Source organism: Papaver somniferum, chromosome 11 (assembly GCF_003573695.1).
Source record: "Papaver somniferum cultivar HN1 chromosome 11, ASM357369v1, whole genome shotgun sequence".
NCBI classification, from domain to species: domain Eukaryota; kingdom Viridiplantae; phylum Streptophyta; class Magnoliopsida; order Ranunculales; family Papaveraceae; genus Papaver; species Papaver somniferum.
The window spans coordinates 132,952,165-132,969,617 of NC_039368.1; the positions used below are offsets into that span (position 1 = coordinate 132,952,165).

General features: G+C 37.0%; 1 protein-coding gene and 1 long non-coding RNA gene across 6 annotated transcripts; both read right to left on the minus strand.

Annotated features, from left to right (window-relative positions):
• Positions 1-189: 189 nt before the first annotated feature.
• On the minus strand, positions 190-3,656 carry LOC113320498. 2 transcript variants are annotated; one of them, XM_026568406.1, is made up of 6 exons: positions 3,395-3,656; positions 2,808-2,960; positions 1,721-1,861; positions 1,199-1,474; positions 657-779; positions 190-489 (listed from the first exon to the last, which is right to left on the minus strand). In XM_026568406.1, the coding sequence occupies exons 2-5, from the start codon at positions 2,812-2,814 to the stop codon at positions 658-660; spliced, it is 546 nt and encodes a 181-aa protein (XP_026424191.1). In that variant the 5' UTR covers positions 2,815-2,960; positions 3,395-3,656; the 3' UTR covers positions 190-489; position 657. The 2 variants fall into 2 exon arrangements, 1 of the variants encoding a protein (XP_026424191.1); XR_003346127.1 differs by lacking the exon at positions 1,199-1,474.
• Positions 3,657-3,742: 86 nt separating this feature from the next.
• Positions 3,743-5,608, minus strand: LOC113320499. 4 transcript variants are annotated; one of them, XR_003346129.1, is made up of 6 exons: positions 5,435-5,608; positions 5,113-5,157; positions 4,751-4,848; positions 4,431-4,646; positions 4,249-4,341; positions 3,743-4,172 (listed from the first exon to the last, which is right to left on the minus strand). It is a non-coding gene; the product is annotated as an uncharacterized LOC113320499 (long non-coding RNA). The 4 variants fall into 4 exon arrangements; XR_003346130.1 differs by having other exon boundaries at positions 3,743-3,995; positions 4,105-4,172; positions 5,113-5,608; XR_003346128.1 differs by having other exon boundaries at positions 5,113-5,608.
• Positions 5,609-17,453: the final 11,845 nt, after the last annotated feature.

Below are 17,453 nucleotides of genomic sequence, written 5' to 3' on the forward strand. Positions count from 1 at the left end.
GGAAATGATCTCTTCTTTATAATCTCACATGCTCCCTCCGTCCCACTGTTAACTGACCTAGTTGAAATTTGCATAATTTTTAAGGCAAGTAGGAGAGAGAGTGACTTCCAATTGTGTTTTCCGTATTTGTCCTCAAAAAATATTCTAATACCAGCTATGTCTTCCCTCCAATCTCCAACTTTTCAAATCTGAAAAAACCAAATTTCATTTTCAATACAGAAACCCAACATATCTGTTCGGTCGGATTTCTCAATATTCATCCGTTCGAATTTCAAAATTTCTAAAAATCACTTTGATCTCTACAAGAAAAATCAAAAGTATACTAAACTTCAGATTAATTTGGTTTTTACAAAAACAAGGTTCCAAAATCAAATTGAGATCTCTCTTCATGTGATTTAATCTGAGATATATCTTCACTCAGGAGATTCAATCTGAGATCTCTCTTCACTCATAAACTTCAGGTGATTCATATGTACGCATGTACTCCATCTGAAAAATCAACAAGAAAAGTTTATCAAATCTCCACCTGAAATGAGATAAATTTCAGATCTGAAAAATATCAAATCAAATTCTCAAAGCAGGAGTATTGTACAGCAGGAAATCAATTTGAGATTCAGAATAAACAAAACTTCTAAGTTAAATCTCTAAATCTTTACCTCATTTTGAAATCATCTTAAGTTGTGAAGCATAGTAGCAGATGTAAAACACTGCACATGTAGGATTACAAACTGTAATGAAGAATTCATTATAACTAGGGCCTTTACACCTCTTTTGGGAGCCTGTAGAAATAACAGATTTCAGAAAGCAAGGTCAAATTAACAGAAGAATCTGCATCATCTAATTTGCAATTACAAAGATACTCCAATTTCAAATGGATTTTACTCTCTACATCAATATATTATCCAATAGTTGTAGAAACTGCAGATATACTAAGTTAAGCAGTGCATCATAGTTATCATTTGGTCTTCAACTGTAAGCAGGAATACTTTGAGAGATAATCCTAAAGGTTTAGATCAACTACATTATCGTTTAATTTTCAACTGTAAGCAACTTCCGAAATTTTCATGAGATAATCCTAAAGGTTTATATCAACTACACCCTTATTTTACATCAAAGATTTCTAGGGTCAAACATCAGACTCCTTGTCCAAGGTTGCATTTATAAACTAATGACCTCTAACTGAACTAATTGGCAATACCTTTTGAATTAATTAAGGTGATGGTGATAATCGAGGAGCTAGAGGAGATTGAGTTCATTACGAACAACGAAGAACTGGAGGAGTACATGATGAACAACGAGGAGATGGATGGGATTGAGTTCATTACAAACAACGAAGAACTGGAGGAGGAGTACATGATGAACAACGAAGATATGGAGGAGATGGAGTTCAGTATGAACAATAAAGAGCTGGAGGAGATGAAGTTCAGTATGAACAACAAAGAGCTGGAGGAGACGGATTCAAGCCCTTGTTTTCCTGAAACAATCACAGAAACTCTTGAAGAAACGACACATGTCGGAGAATCAGGTGTTCCCACCAGAAATAAAAAAAATCTCACAAATGAACAACGTCTAAGTATTTTCCATTTCTTATTGAAAGAGAGTAACAACGGAAGAGTGCGAAAAGGCTCGGTTACAATGGCAGCGCAACTATTTTCAGTATCAGAGTCTACAGTAAAACGTATATGGAAACGAGGAAAAGATTGTAAAGCAAAGGATTTACCTTTTGACGTGTCTTCACGAAAACCAACCAGAGTTGGTCCTAAACCCAGGAAGGTTGATTTAAGCAAGATTATGGAAATACCATTGCGACAACGTACTAGCATAAGGTCCATTGCCGAAGCTCTGAATATGCCCAAGTCAACTGTACATAGATACGTCAAGAAAGGAGCAATTAAAAAACACACGAACGCAATAAAACCAGCCTTCACAGTAGACACCAAGAAAACACGGTTATAATTCTGTTTGGAATGCTTGAGCTTAACCCTTACAAGGATAATATAATGGTCAATTCCAATTATGATGTTATACATATAGATGAGAAGTGGTTCTTCATGACAAAAGCAACAGAGAATTACTACCTTCATCCGGAAGAAACCGAACCATATCGTACATGTCAAAGTAAAAGGTACATTAAAAAGGTCATGTTTTTGGCAGCAGTAGCTCGTCCTAGGTTCGATGAGTTTGGGAATGAAGTTTTTAACGGAAAAATAGGTATATTTCCTTTTGTAATAAAGGAGGAAGCAAAGCGAACGAGCAAAAATCGTCCGGCTGGAACACTCGAAGATAAACCAATTGAATCAGTGAACAAAGACGTTACAAGAGCTTGTTTGATTAAGAAATTATTACCAGCCATTCGGGAAAAGTGGCCAAACTATAATGGGGAAACTATCTACATCCAACAAGATAATGCGAAACCACATATTAAAGTGGATGATGAAGAATTTTTAAAAGAAGCCGCAAAAGAAGGTTTTGATATTAGGTTGAGATTCCAACCTTCACAAAGTCCCGACATGAACGTTCTTGATCTAGGGTTTTTCAGGGCTATACAATCGTTACATCATAGAGAGGCGCCTACTACTGTTGGCGAAATTTTATCGGCTGTGGATAAAGTATTTAATGAATTATCGGCACAAGCTCTGAATGACGTATTCCTCTCATTGCAACTATGCATGGTAGAGGTTCTAAAGCTTCATGGAGGAAACAATTATAAATTGCAGCATATAGGGAAAAAGAAACTTGCACGCATTGGTGAACTTCCTACTCAAATCGAAGTGGATAAGAATCTGGTGAAGGAAGCAACTAATTACCTCTCATGTTTAAGACATTTCTGCAATGCTGGCGAAACACATGGCAATGATATCATTATGTAGTTTCTGGAACAAGCCTTCCAGCTGCTAGCAAAGGTTACTTCAGCAAACCATACATAGTTTCTCCAGCAAGAAAACCTCGAATGGTTTTATCTACAGAGACAAACAGTCACAATAAGCTGTTCATTTTCATGTAATTTTACATGGTTTCATTTCACTGTGTTGGTATTTTCATGTAATTTTACATGGTTTCATTTCACTCAGCCTGTAATCTTTACACTCATAAGTTCACATGAAGATAAGCTAAACCTTTTGCTATCTCCAGGCAAATCTTATGCCTTGTTGGCTAGTTCAAATTCAGTCGCTTTCTTCTTTACCTAAGATGGTGAAATTTCTAGTAACTTACTTTTGCTAACTCTATTGTACGTTTCAAATATGTAAGGCCCTCAACAGAAAGATAGGGACCTATAAGGATGTAACTCAAGTTACATTTGTTAATCTAGAGTATCATGAAACCTTACTTCTTAAAAGTCTGAGAATAAAACAAGTGGAACCAAATAACGAGCAGGACACACATAAAAACAAACCTGAAGCTGCTCTAAAACAAAGCGCAGACCCTTGACTGTTGCATTGACAAAAGAAACATTTGAGTTATCTCCATCTTGAGAAATCCCTCCTAGATCATTCATCAACTTTTTGTGTGTATCCATCACATCATCCTCGTTAGAAAGAGCTGAAAGCTTTTGCAGGGTGACTAATGCAAACTCCAATGAGTACTGAAAATTGAAAGAAATATGAAGATATGTAGCTGATGAATTCCATATGGAGACACAAGTGGCACTTTATTCCCCTGCAAGTAAGACATGAAACTAGTTAACCTTGTGTGCATACACAAATAAACAATAAGATTATCATAGTTTATGTTTCTTCATGCCTTGGCCGCGCATACATCATAGTCTCCTCCTCCAGCTAAAGCGCGCCAATGACTTGAAAGTGGATACGATGAATTAGAGACAAGTCTACGGCCGGGAGTTCCAACTAAATTGTTGGATTCATGGGAATCAGTATTATGAAATGCTGTTGTGACGCTTCCAATGTTGTACAAGTCATATTCTTGTTGCTTGCTACATGGATGCCAAGTATTAGCAACACTCTGTGGGATGCAAATCTTTGAGATGGGCACTTGTCCTATCGTCAGTAGCAATGAAATGAACCCTAGTAACATTAGCTCTGCATAAAAAAATTAACCAAAACCAAAAATTAGGAATCCTATAGAATCAATTTTCATTTCTCTTACCACTCCTTCCCAAATGAAGTAAATTTCATCTCCGGCGTCTCCCACCCGAACGATGAACTCGCCACGGTCTACATTCCGAAAAAAAAGATTAACAAAAACCCAATCCAAAATTAGAAAGCAAGAAAAAGAAACAAATCTACTCACTGTAATGTTTGAACTGCACTATTTTTGCGATCTCAGCAAAAGATGAATCCGGAAGCCGTTGTAGCAACGGAACATGAGCTAAAAACTCAATCACTGCTCATCCAACACCAACAAGAATCAGACAAAGTTCTGGACATTCAAGAATCAGAAAGAAAGAGTATGATGTTGATGAGGTTAATTACCTTGTTCAATATCCATTCGCCGGTGGTGGTTCTGAGGAAGAATTCTCGATATCTGGAATGTATGCTTTACCCAAAAACCTATTATTCTTCTTCTACTACTACTTTAAAGAGATGAAATTCTCGATATCTGGAATGTATCAATCTTAAACATTTCGTTAGCAGCTCCACTGCTTCCCGATGCTATTCAACTACTAGTAGTTAACTTGTACTGATCAACTGCACATCAAAACCAAATCATATCAAAGAAATTCCAATAATGCATCGATTACTCTCAAATAAAGAAAAGCAAACAAGATTTACACAATTACAAATGTACACACCTATAGGAGTAGTTTTGAAGTATAATCACGAAACTCAATACATATATTCACTGCCCTCTCTTTAGTCATTCATAAACCTATGGCTCGAGCAAAGTTCCCTGCAAGTAATATTGTTCAGAAAATTCATTATAAAACAACAAGTCAACAACAACAACAATGCTTCATAAGTTTACGTACTTACGAAATCATATGAGAAACCTCAATTACATGTTGTCCATCAAATTAATCATATCATATTCATCACATGGATCTAAACATAAGTACAGCCTTAAGCTTTCCCTCCCTGTCTCTCTCTCTCAGACATGCATACACAAAACAGTCAATCAATGGCAACAACAAGGAAAGCTGATAAAACACATTACCTAAGGGTTTGATTCATCCATTGAGATGGGTCAGTTAATTTTAACCTGAAAAGAACAAATTACACAAATTAGAACATATCCTAAATTTGACAAATTCATAAAATCCTACCCTATCCCCCTTGAATACCAATTCAATAATCAAATCCCTATCCCCATTTAATACCAATCCAATAAAATTTGATCTAAACCCTATATCAGATTCAACTTCAAACTTTGGAAGAATTATTCATAAAATCAAAACCCAGACAGAATATGTTAAGTTTAACCCAAAAATGTAATCTTTTTATCAGATTCAAATAAAATTGAAGATAGAAAAACTAACAACAGAGAAGATGAAGATGAAGAAGATGAGAAGACGGAGATGATAAAGATGATGGTGGTCATCGTAGTAGAAGAAGAGATGTCGTTTGACGGTGGTGGTGGTGGTGGTGGTGGTGGTGGTGGTGGAGATAGGACCGAAGAAATGGAGAGTGAGAGTGAGACTCAGGAAAAATGAAGGGAGAAATGGGGAGTGAGAGTGAGATAGTGGGAAAATGCGTGACATTTAGGGAGAAGGAGAATTTTGGAAATGCACCCCATTCATTTGGAATAGGTCATTTAACGGTGGGACAAAATTAAAAACCAAGTAGGTCACTTAATGGTGGGACGGAGGAAGTATATCTTTAATTCTTATATCAATTGACTCCCGCATTCCAAATTCTTTTACCTGATGAAAAAAATATGTCTAAGAAAAATTTATCATGCTTCGGCAGTCGATAAAAAACCAACAGATTGTTGGACTTTCTTGGCTTAAAGAACAAGTTAACCGTCTTATAAAGGGTGCAAAAGAAATATGACTAGTAAAAAATACATGATCAACAAAGTAAATGTAACTAATAGTGCCAAATAGATGATGGAGGAAAGTTATATGATTAAAAGCAAGTAATACACCACTAAACCTAGATTCCACGCCACACGGCATGATAACAGAACCGAAAAATAAAGGACCAAAGTTCTATGAATGAGTTCGTAAGGAGTCCGCTTGAATAGTTTTTGACACCGGAAATGCCAAGTTTACCGACTAGAAAACCTGATAGACCTCAAATAAATGCTCCCGACCCAATTTTACCATTTTGATGGTCCCAATGTTGAAAGTAGGGGTGTAAATTCGGGCAGGCCAAGCCGCCCGGCCCAAAAACTAAGACAGGCCGGGCAAGCCAGACTTATCATTTGTGAGCCCGTAAACAAATTCAGGACGGGCAGGCCGGGTAAAAGTAGATAATTTGCTACCCAAAGTCTGTTTTTTATACGGGCAGGCCAGATCGGGCCGGACAGGCCACTATTTTGAATTTTTTTTCTTTTATTTTAAGTTTAAATTTTCAAATGAATGGTATTAAATATATTTATTTTTAATACAATATCCTTTCCTTTCTAACATTGCATACCGTAAATGATAGTATTATTGTATATTTAAATTACAATGACAAACTTTTAATTTTAACCTATAATAAATAATTAATTAGAGTACAATAAACTTTCTAATAAGAAAATTTATTACCATTAATGTTTTTAAAAGGCGAATTATAAGTAAAAACAACTATATATTTTATTTTTCTTGACAGAAAATTGACAATTATAAAATGGTAACTTTTAAGTCTTTTTAAGAGGATATTAAATGATTAATGGCACATAGAAGGCTTTCAGGCCGGGCACCAGGCCGGGCATCATAATTAATTGCAAAGCCCGAGACCGCCCAATAAATTAATCCAGGCCAGGCTGGGTGGCCCATGACGAGCCATAACAGGCTTTGGGCTACTTCGGATACATGCGGGGTCAGACGGGTACAGGCAGGCCGAGTATTTTCGGGTATTATTTACACCCCTAGTTGAAAGTGCTGCAATAAACCGTCTATTTCCCTTTCAGGCTATTTCCCACGAGAAAATGTACGATAGATGAAATATCTCCATTTTAACACAGATGGCAAGACACCCTATTTCCCACTTACATTTCCATAAGCTTGTAGCAGATGTTTGAGATGATTGGTGCCTTCAGGGGTTTCCTTATATGTTATCAATAAGTCATCAGCGTACATGAGATGTAGTTGATCGATGTCGTATGCGTCAAAAATAATTTCACTTTCCTAAAGTATATGATAAGAAAGAGTTTGTTTCCACAGAGAGGCAATTGTGGTTATTATGTATTCAATGTCCTAAGTAGCCAATTCGGGGGATTTCTGATTTTAAGCAAACAATAAGAGTAAATCAAAAGCAAAGTAAATTGGAGAAATAATCAATGAGATAAAGATATTGGTCAAGGAATTCATCTTCAATCTTAAACATGTGCTTGAATACATGATTAGAATTACAATTTAATCTCTTTTATTATCAAATGCCCTAGACTATCAAGTGATCAAGATAATTCATTAATTTCCTAAGTTCATCAACACAGCAGTACCCAAACCAATTTCAGCCTCAAATCAACTGCAAACAGCCTAGCATTCATCTAACCCTGTAATTTCATATCAACATTCATAGCTGCAATAAATACCACCATCTGTAACTGCAAATCCATGTTTGTACTGACACCCTAAATCAACCTCAAATTCATCTTCATACTGAAATCAATGGGTACCCAACTCACTAAATCCTTGCAGCACCAAGTTTACTCCATTTTTTCTCCACTCCATCAGCACATGCATCTGAGTCTCGACCTTCAATAACAGAAATAAACCGTAACATCATATCCCCTTTCTGTTCTTCATTAATTATCACAAGATTCATCAAATTTCTTCTGCAAATCAAACCATGACTCTACCTTCCATTGAACCCATAGTTCCGACATGAGTTCCCCTTCTTCTGATTCTTATTTCAACAAGATTGATCCACATAAAAACCCTAGTTCCTCGATCTCAAACACAACCACCATCTCTTCTGCTCAACTGCCAGATGAAACCTGAGTTGATCGGTTGATTTCTTTATCATCTCGTTTCACTGATTCTCGGAAAATTTGTGCAGCCGTCTTTCTCTCTTTTATCTCAATTTCAGGTGAACTCAAATGACAAGAAGGAAGATAAAACTTCTCTAACTCTAAGGGTTGTGTAGTGATGGAAATTAATACAGGAACCCCATGTTCCAAATAGTGGATGTCTGAAATGGTAGGCATGTATGATAGACGTATTTATGTGTCTAATTTGTCATCAATGTTTCGTATTGTTAGTACTTGTTTTCGTCCTTATTATGGTGTTTTGTGTGTTTGTAGGTATTTTTTGGAAATAAATATTGATGGAAAATTCGGCTCAAAAAGTTGTTAAAGGCACCCCAGAGGACATATGTCATTCGGACTCCAGCAACGGATAAGGGGAGACCACTGGATAAGGGGTGACCTTCTTTAACAAATTCAAAATTTTGTTTTGGCGGGAAAATGGTGAAGAGAATTGGAATATTTTCAATCGGATGTTTGGACGTGATTTAGTGAGATTCAATCCCTGAAACTTCATGGGTAGATGTGATTTGTCATAACAAAGCTGGTATGGGTGTTTTTTTCGATCAAATTTGGCTAGATAACCCAAGATATGTTCCTCACATTATGTGCCTCTGAGATGGCTAGAATATTTTCCATTCCGAGTCCTAATTGAGTGACCAAGAGATTTTCTAGTGACCAAGAGATATGTTCCAACATGCAGCAGCCACGCGAAAATCTCTTGGTCACTCAATTAGGACTCGGAATGGCTAGAATATTTTCTACAGTATCAGTGACACATAATGTGGGCCGTTCTGGTTTGTAACACATATAACTGTTACAAACCCGGTTTTCATTATATTTCTCCCTTTTCATCATTTGTAAACCATTTTTGAGCAATAATAATGAATTTCGAGCGTGTTTCAAACATGATGATGTGTTAATTCTCTCACAACCAAGGCAATGAGGAAGCTATTTACGCATGAATAATTTGGTAACTATTATATTTTCTCTAATATTTAATTATAATTCACTCAATCACTGCTTTTGCAGAGTTTTTAATTGTTTGCATAATTTTCTTCATTAGTTGTGATTCAATTAGATAGGTTATGCTTTGATTAGATAATCTATGCTTAGGGGATACAATTAATTTTTGAGAATTTGCCTGATTATTTGTGAGTTTAGAAAATAAGGGACTTAAAGATAATTAGAGTTTTGGGGTTATTTACCATCATTCATTCATTCATGTGTAATAGTGGAATCAGTATCTTGGTTATTTTCTCATATCTTGAAATCAAATTTTGAGTTAAGTTTTCTTTAATTTTTAAGTCTAAATTCTTTTTCTTTCACAAGTCTCAACGAACCTTTTTACTACAACATCATTGAAAAATACCATCAATTTTTGGCGCCGCCGACGCGGATTTTTTTATAAATTTGTTTTTAGGTTTTTTTTATTTGTTCCTTTTTACGCCTTTTGGTATTTCTTGTTTGCTTTCAGATTTGGAACTGAGCTAAAGAAAAGGGGAGAAAGTGATGAAAACAAAAGCGAAGCCAAAGAAGAAAAGAAAGGAGGAATCCAAAAGGAGTGAAGAAGAAAATTTTTGTATATAGATATTCTATGTTTTTTTTATTTTTATTTTTAGAAACTGTAATTAAGGTTTTTATTTTTGTAATCTTTTATTTTTGGACATTTTTTTTAATTTCGGACATTGAACTTTGGGACTTTTTTTTATTTTTTATTTTTTTTTAAAACCTACGGAAGGGTAGTTTTAAATATAAATTGTGTGCAGAGAAGGACGACGATTACGATATCGTCTCGGCCCCTCGGGTTCGTACACGACATTGGAGTTGTGGCCCGAGTCGACTTCAACGGTTCATCCCCCGTCTGGAACGGGAGGTAAGTTTGTCGAAACACTCGCGAATCCCTTGCTAGAGAGTTACTGTATTCCTTCGTTTGCATATATGTCGAGGAACTGAATACGGCTGCTTTAATTTCCTAGTAAAGGGCAAGGACTGGTCATACAAGATAAGGGTTCGGATTTCATCACCGTTCTCTTTTTGCCCGCCTTAGGAAAACGATACTTATCGCGAACCTAAGCTTTAAAATTTGGAATAGAACGAGACCTATAGGGTAACGAGCTTAGTAGGAAAGTCGTTCGAAAAGTATTGGTTACCCTTTTAAGCATACTTCGAAGTTCATGATGGTTTTTGTGAGTTGAATGCGTGACTGCGCCGCCTTGTAATACTGGTGAGGCCTTGGGTATCAAAGCTCCACTGAGCTTCCCTCGCCTCTATTCAACTTACTTTGACTCGGATTGATTCCAGAGGGGTTTCCTTAAATTGTAACGAATTCCCTTTCGAAGGATTAGAAGCTGGTCTAGAAACAATCTAAGTGGAGCCATCATGCTTTTTGTTTGCTAGAAATCAGTAGGTTTGTTGTGGTGGAGTCAGCCTTGTTTGTGTTTGCTTAGATATTCCCTTCCTTTTAGGATTTTTCTTTGTATTTTTGTTTTTCTAGTGTATGCCCGAGGTCATTAGAGAGCGGGCTTGGAAAAGAAACACTCTAGGTCGTTTGATTAATGACAAACCTAGTAGTTCTTCTTGTGAAGGCGGGGAGCTCGAAGACTCTTATGTTGAGAACCCTGTCTTTGGAAATTTCAGCTTTGAAAACTTGACAATTAGTGAAGAAAGTACTCCTAGTCCTTTGGTAGTGCCAGAAATGGCAACTTTGAAAGCTTTGTTAAACCCAACTAGGACCTCTCGTCCGTCTTGTATCAAGTTAGCTGAAACCGAGGAAAATTATGAACTGAAACCTGGGAATTTACAGATGCTCCAATGTTTTTAGGAAAAGAGAATGAGAACCCCTATTTTCATGTTAGGGAATTTGAGGAAGTTTGTAGCACTCTGAAAATTAAAAACCTAAGTGATGATGCGTTGAAACTTAGGTTATTCCCCTTTTCCTTAAAAGATAATGCCAAATCTTGGTTGTATAGTTTGGCCTCTGAGTCAATTGAAACCTATGACCAACTTACTTTTGCCTTTATACATAAGTTTTTCCCAAGGCATAAAACATCGTCTATTAGGACCCAAATCTGTACTTTTGCCCAACAAGAGGAGAATCTTTATATAGGTACTTAGAAAGGTTCAAGGACTTGATATTTTAATGTACTCATCATGGTTTGGAGAAGGTTAGGTTAGTTCAGATCCCCTACGAGGGTTTAGATTATTCAACAACAACCATGGTTGAGTCCTTATGCACAGTGGGTTTGAGAATAAAACTGTTGATGAAGCGATGACATTTTTGAATGAAATCGCCGATAAGACCCAACAATGGGAAAATAGTAGGGAACCTCAGAAAACAATTCTTCTAAGTAGAGGAAATGTTAATAGGGTAGAAGGAACTTATGAGTCAGATGCCAAAATAGCAGCTATAGCCAAAAGGTTAGAAGCCTTAGAATTAGGTCATTCTAGTGGTAGTAGTGGAAGAAATGAGCCTTTTTGGGAAGGCCTTGTTGTTGAAGAGCAAGCCAATGCTCTTTATAACAACACTAGGTTTGATAACCGACAGAAGTTTAACCCATATTCAGAAACCTATAACCCTGGCTGGAGAAACCATCCAAACCTTTCCTGGTCCAAGGGCCAGAATCAAGGTCAGTCTAGTAATGCTCAGGTTCCCCAGGTTTTGGCTATACTAAGAATCCTTCAGCTCCGACACAGTTTCAGAACCCTTCGGATAAGAAGATTATGAGTTTAGAAGAGTCTCTTGCTTTGTTAACTCGTAATACTGTGCAGTTTCAGCAATCTGTTGCTCAAGGTTTAGAAGAAAATAAGAGAATAGGTCAGGCTAACTCTCAGGCTATTTCCGAGTTGAAAAACCAGGTTAGTCAGATAAATGAGTCTTTAAGAGAAAGAGGTAAGTTTCCTAGTCATACTCAAACCAACCCTAGAGGAATTAATGAAAGAGGTGAAAGACCATCTGATCATGTGAATGTTATGAAAACCCTTAGGAGTGGTAGAGTGATAGACAACAAGGTTTCCATGCCTGATAGTAAACATGTTATAGTTCACCCTTCTGAACCAGAAACTGAGGAGACTGATAAAGTCTCTAAAGAGACCAATAAGGGTCATATTGAACCCGGATTTGTCCCTAGAGCCCCATTCCCACAACTGCTAGTTCCAACTAAGAGGGAGTCCAATTTTAATGATATATTGGAGGTTTTTAAGCAGGTAACTATCAACCTTCCACTTATGGATGCAATTAAGCAGATTCCCTCTTATGCCAAGTTCCTCAAGGATATGTGTACGCGAAAGCGAAAGCTTAATGTCCAGAAGAAAGCCTTTCTAGCTAGTCACGTGAGTTCTATTATTCAGAATACCACTACTCCTAAGTATAAAGACCGAGGGTCCCCTACCATTTCTTGCACAATAGGTAAATACCGTGTTGAGAAAGTGTTGCTTGACTTAGGATCCAGTGTGAATTTACTTCCATACCATGTGTACCTCAAGCTAAGACTTGGTGATATGAAACCTACCCAGATGACACTTCAGTTAGCTGATAGGTCCGTTAAAATTCCTCGTGGTGTGATCGAGGATGTTCTTATTGAGGTCGACAAGTTTATTTATCCAGTGGATTTTGTTATCCTAGATACACAACCTGTCCCTGACCCAGAGAACCAGATACCAGTGATTTTAGGTCGCCCATTTTTAGCAACATCCAATGCGATCATTAATTGTCGAACTGGTATTATGAATTTGTCTTTTGGTAATATGACTATTGAGCTGAACGTCTTTCATATTAGTAAGCTACCCTTTGAACTAGATGACTCGAGCATATAAGAGGTAAACAGGATAAGAACATTAGTCGAGGAGTCATTACCAAACACTTTGTTAGAAGATCCGTTAGAGAAATTCCTAGATCACTTTGGGATTGATTTCGATGATGATAATGTGATTAATGAGGTGAATGCTTTGTTAGATTCAACCCCTTTGTTATACACTAGTAACGGATGGAAACCTAAGTTCGAACCACTACCAGTTTCTAAGTATACCCAAGTTCCTTCGTTAGAAGAGCCTCCTAAGTTGGACCTAAAACCATTGCCAGATACCCTGAAATATGTGTTTATAGGCCCGTATGAGACTTTACCTGTGATTATTTCTTCCGTCTTGGATAGTGATCAGGAAAGTAGGCTAGTAACCGTCCTTCAAAACAACAAGGAAGCTTTAGGGTGGACCATAGCTGACATTAAGGGTATAAGTCCCACTGTTTGTATGCATCAGATTTATTTAGAGAGTGATACCAAACTTTCTAGGGAGATGCAACGTCGACTAAACCCTAATATGAAAGAAGTAGTTCGAACCGAGGTTCTTAAGCTATTAGATGCAGGCACTATCTACCCCATTTCAGACAGTAAGTGGGTCAGCCCCATTCAGGTTGTTCCCAAGAAATCCGGTATTACTGTAGTCCAGAATGATAACAATGAGTTAATCCCGACCCGAGTGACCACGGGTTGGCGTGTTTGTATTGACTATAGGAAATTGAACAAGGTCACTCGAAAGGACCACTTTCCCCTTCCCTTTATCGACCAAATGCTAGAGAGATTAGCTGGACATAGTCATTAATGTTTTCTAGATGGCTACTCAGGCTGCAATCAGATCGTTATTTCCCCAAAAGACCAAGAAAAAACTACTTTTACTTGTCCCTTTGGTACCTTTGCGTATAGACGCATGCCTTTCGGGCTATGTAACGCCCCTGCGACTTTTCAGCGTTGCATGATGAACATATTTTCCGATATGGTAGAAAAGTTTTTAGAGGTCTTTATGGATGATTTTTCAGTGTTTGGTTCGTCTTTCGATGGAGCTGTTGAAATGAAAATTTTTTTGGACCTTAATTGCGGTTTACGGTTCTGATGTAATGAAAAAGTTAGGCAGCGATGACTATGTTGTCATGAATGGATCTTTGTAGCATAAAAGCACTCTGATATGGGCTTATCAAAAATTGAAGTAAAGGTCTTATACAATTGACCAATATCTTTGAAATGATTTTATAAGTGACATTACATAGCCCTATTTGCCCAGTTGGTGGTATGTTGAAGGATTGCTTTAGTTGATCCAGTTGGTGTTGTTCTATCTTCGGGTGATGGATGATTGTAGATTTTAATATGTTGATGTGTTGACCTGCCGAATTTCCATAAGCTTGTAGCAGATGTTTGAGATGATTGGTGTCTTCCGGAGTTGCCTTATATGTTATCAATAAGTCATCAGCGTACATGAGATGTAGTTGATCGCTGTCGTATGCATCAAAAATAATTTCACTTTCCTAAAGAGTTTGTTTCCACAGAGAGGCAATTGTGGTTATTATGTATTAAATTCCCTAAGTAACCAATTGGGGGGGTTTCTGATTTTAAGCAAACAATAAGAGTAAATTAAAAGCAAAGTAAATTGGAGAAATAATCAATGAGATAAAGATATTGGTCAAGGAATTCATCTTCAATATTAAACATGTGCTTTCCTACATGATTAGAATTACAATTTAATCTCTTTTATTATCAAATGCCCTAGACTATCAAGTGAGCAAGATAATCCATTAATTTCCTAAGTTCATCAACACAGCAGTACCCAAACCAATTTCAGCCTCAAATCAACTGCAAACAGCCTAGCCTTCATCTAACCCTGTAATTTCATATCAACATTCATAGATGCAATAAATACCAACATCTGTAACTGCAAATCCAAGTTTGAACTAACATCCTAAATCAACCTCAGATTCATCTTCATACAGAAATCAATGGGTACCCAACTCACTAAATCCTTGCAGCACCAAGTTTCATCCATTTCTTCTCCACTCCATCAGCACCTGCATCTGAATCTCGACCTTCATTAACAGTAATAAAACGTAACATCAGATCCCCTTTCCGTTCTTCATTAATCATCACCAGATTCATCAATTTCTTATGCAAATCGAACCATGACTCTACCTTCCATTGAACCCATAGTTCCGACATGAGATCCTCTTCTTTTGATTCTTATTTCAACAAGATTGATCCACAGAAAAACCCTAGTTTCTCGATCTCAAACACAAACACCATCTCTTCTTCTCAACTGCCAGATGAAACCTGAGTTGATCGGTTGATTTGTTTATCATCTCGTTTCACTGATTCTCGGACAAGTTGTGCAGTCGTCTTTCTCTCTTTTCTCTCAATTTTAGGTGAACTCAAATGACAAGAGAGGAGATAAAACTTCTCTAACTCTAAGGTTTGTGTAGTGATGGAAATTAATACAGGAACCCCATGTTACAAATAGTGGCTGTCTGAAATGGTAGGCATGTCAATTTAAGAGAACTGACTGCCTAACCTCCTTCTTGCTCATCCTAGCCTGCTCCAAATATCGCCTGTGAATTCCCTTTTTGCCTTTTCTGCTCCAAATGAATGATTTCATCTCCTTTTGCTCCAAATGACTCCAAAGTACCTGATTAGATCAAAAGTAATCATAAGACACATGAGTTACAAGAAAACTCGCAAAGAAAGCATAAACAATAGATAAAAATCAAGGTGTTTATGACACCTATCAGTAGTACTGGCGGGGCTTTCTAGGAAATGCGGAGCCCTTCTATCTTTTTCTGGTTTTCAAGGATTCCCAAATTTGTGGATAGTATTTTCTCGCATATAATAAGTATATAGTATGAGAGAGGATATGCTTGATCAGATGGTCTAAATTAAACTGACTGGTGACATCAACCCTCATCTGATAGTGGTAGTTAGGTGTTAAGAGTTAAATCAAAATTAAAAAACGTGTACATGCCATGTTATATGGATATAGTATGTACGTTTATTGAAAATCATGTTATGCATGCATCTTAAAAATCCTGGCTACGCCACACCATGCATACACAATATTACTGCACGACACACTATCGTTCACTTTGGATCAACTTTCTTTTCAACGAATTTTGTTTAAAGAAAGATTCAGATAACTAGTCGTTCATATTTGAGAAATTTATAAGTGTCTATCATAGTTTGCAAAGGAATGGCGAACAATGATCGTGTTAGAGGTATGACTGATGGTGTATCTTGGCGGCTTACTCTTTATCTGCTTAGTATTATGGAAGCAATAATGAAACTTGAGTAGCACTTTGTTTTTGATTTTTCTTGTCTGCGCATCCATAACCGTACTCTAAAGCAAATTTTTCTGTTTCTTTCAGTCTTTGTAGTATATATAATACTTGAAAGTATTTGATGACATTTTACATTGCTGACTTCTGGATTTCGCTATCGAGATTGCAAAAAAATTTGAGGCCATGGATTTTCTGTGAGATTATGGACTTTGAAAGGCCGGAAGAAGCAGCTACTTATGTTCTTGACTCTGTTGTGTCGGGAACCAAAGATCATGCTAATGCAAAAGATATTTTGGAGCTAGTCAAGCCTAGAATATTACAGAACTTTGTGCTAGGCTTCTGGATAAAATTTATGTATGCAATCCGGTTAGCAGGGACAATAGATGTTTTTTCTAACCTCGTTTATGGATGAAATCTCTAAAATTGTCTGCTCTTGTTCTTGTTTTATAAGTGCAAATGTGCAATTCAATGTACCTGTCACCGAAATGTGTAACAAAAACAAGTTCTTGTAACAAAAGTGCAGACATTCAATAAAAAGCATTTTTTCTTCAATAAACGAGTTCTTACACCAAACCTAAAATGTTTCCAGGAGAATCAAAACAAAAACTAAAATGCAAGGAAAACTACACCAAAATTTAGTGAATGATTACTGGTTTTTCAAGTTGTGGATCTCTAAAGTTCATCCTTTTTTTTAATGTCTTCATCTTTTCCTCATATTCTTTTTGGCCAGACCTTGGCATCTTCGTATGCGTTCTGAATCCACATGTTGCAGGGAGGTGGTATAGGAGCCCCTGACTTTAACTTCATTGGGAAAAAATGGTTCCCTCCCACAAAAGCCATCACTATATCTCTATGTTTTTTACCTTTGATTGGTTCATGCCTCGAAGGGATGAAGAAGGTTGCACACATATCTTTTGAAAGCAAAACAAGAACAACGCGGAAAGTTTGCGCCGCTACAAGACCATCTTCCGGCATTTTGAACCATTTATTGATGTCCATTTCATCTCCATCATCAAACCTTTCAGCATGTTGTTCAACCTTTCCTCAAAGTACAAGACTTTCTCATAAAACGTATTGTAATCAAACACAACATTTGAACGAGAAACATGTGGAACTAAATTAATCTGCCTCCATTGCGGATCGATAGGAGAAAGCAGGATGGGTTTACCCTGATTCCGATATTCGGATATCATGTGGGCACAAGGTAGGCCATGCGTCTTGTATAGAATGCATCCACACAAATTTTCAGCAATACTTCTCGACTTTTCCAATATTCTTATTTCAGAGATATGAA

Excerpts from the sequence above, each read along its gene's own strand:
- LOC113320498 (XM_026568406.1), bottom strand. Across the intron at positions 1,475-1,720 it reads TCGTGAAGACACGTCAAAAG|GAAAACAAGGGCTTGAATCC; the intron begins GTAAATCCTTTG and ends TGATTGTTTCAG. Across the intron at positions 780-1,198 it reads CACCTTAATTAATTCAAAAG|GCTCCCAAAAGAGGTGTAAA; the intron begins GTATTGCCAATT and ends TTATTTCTACAG.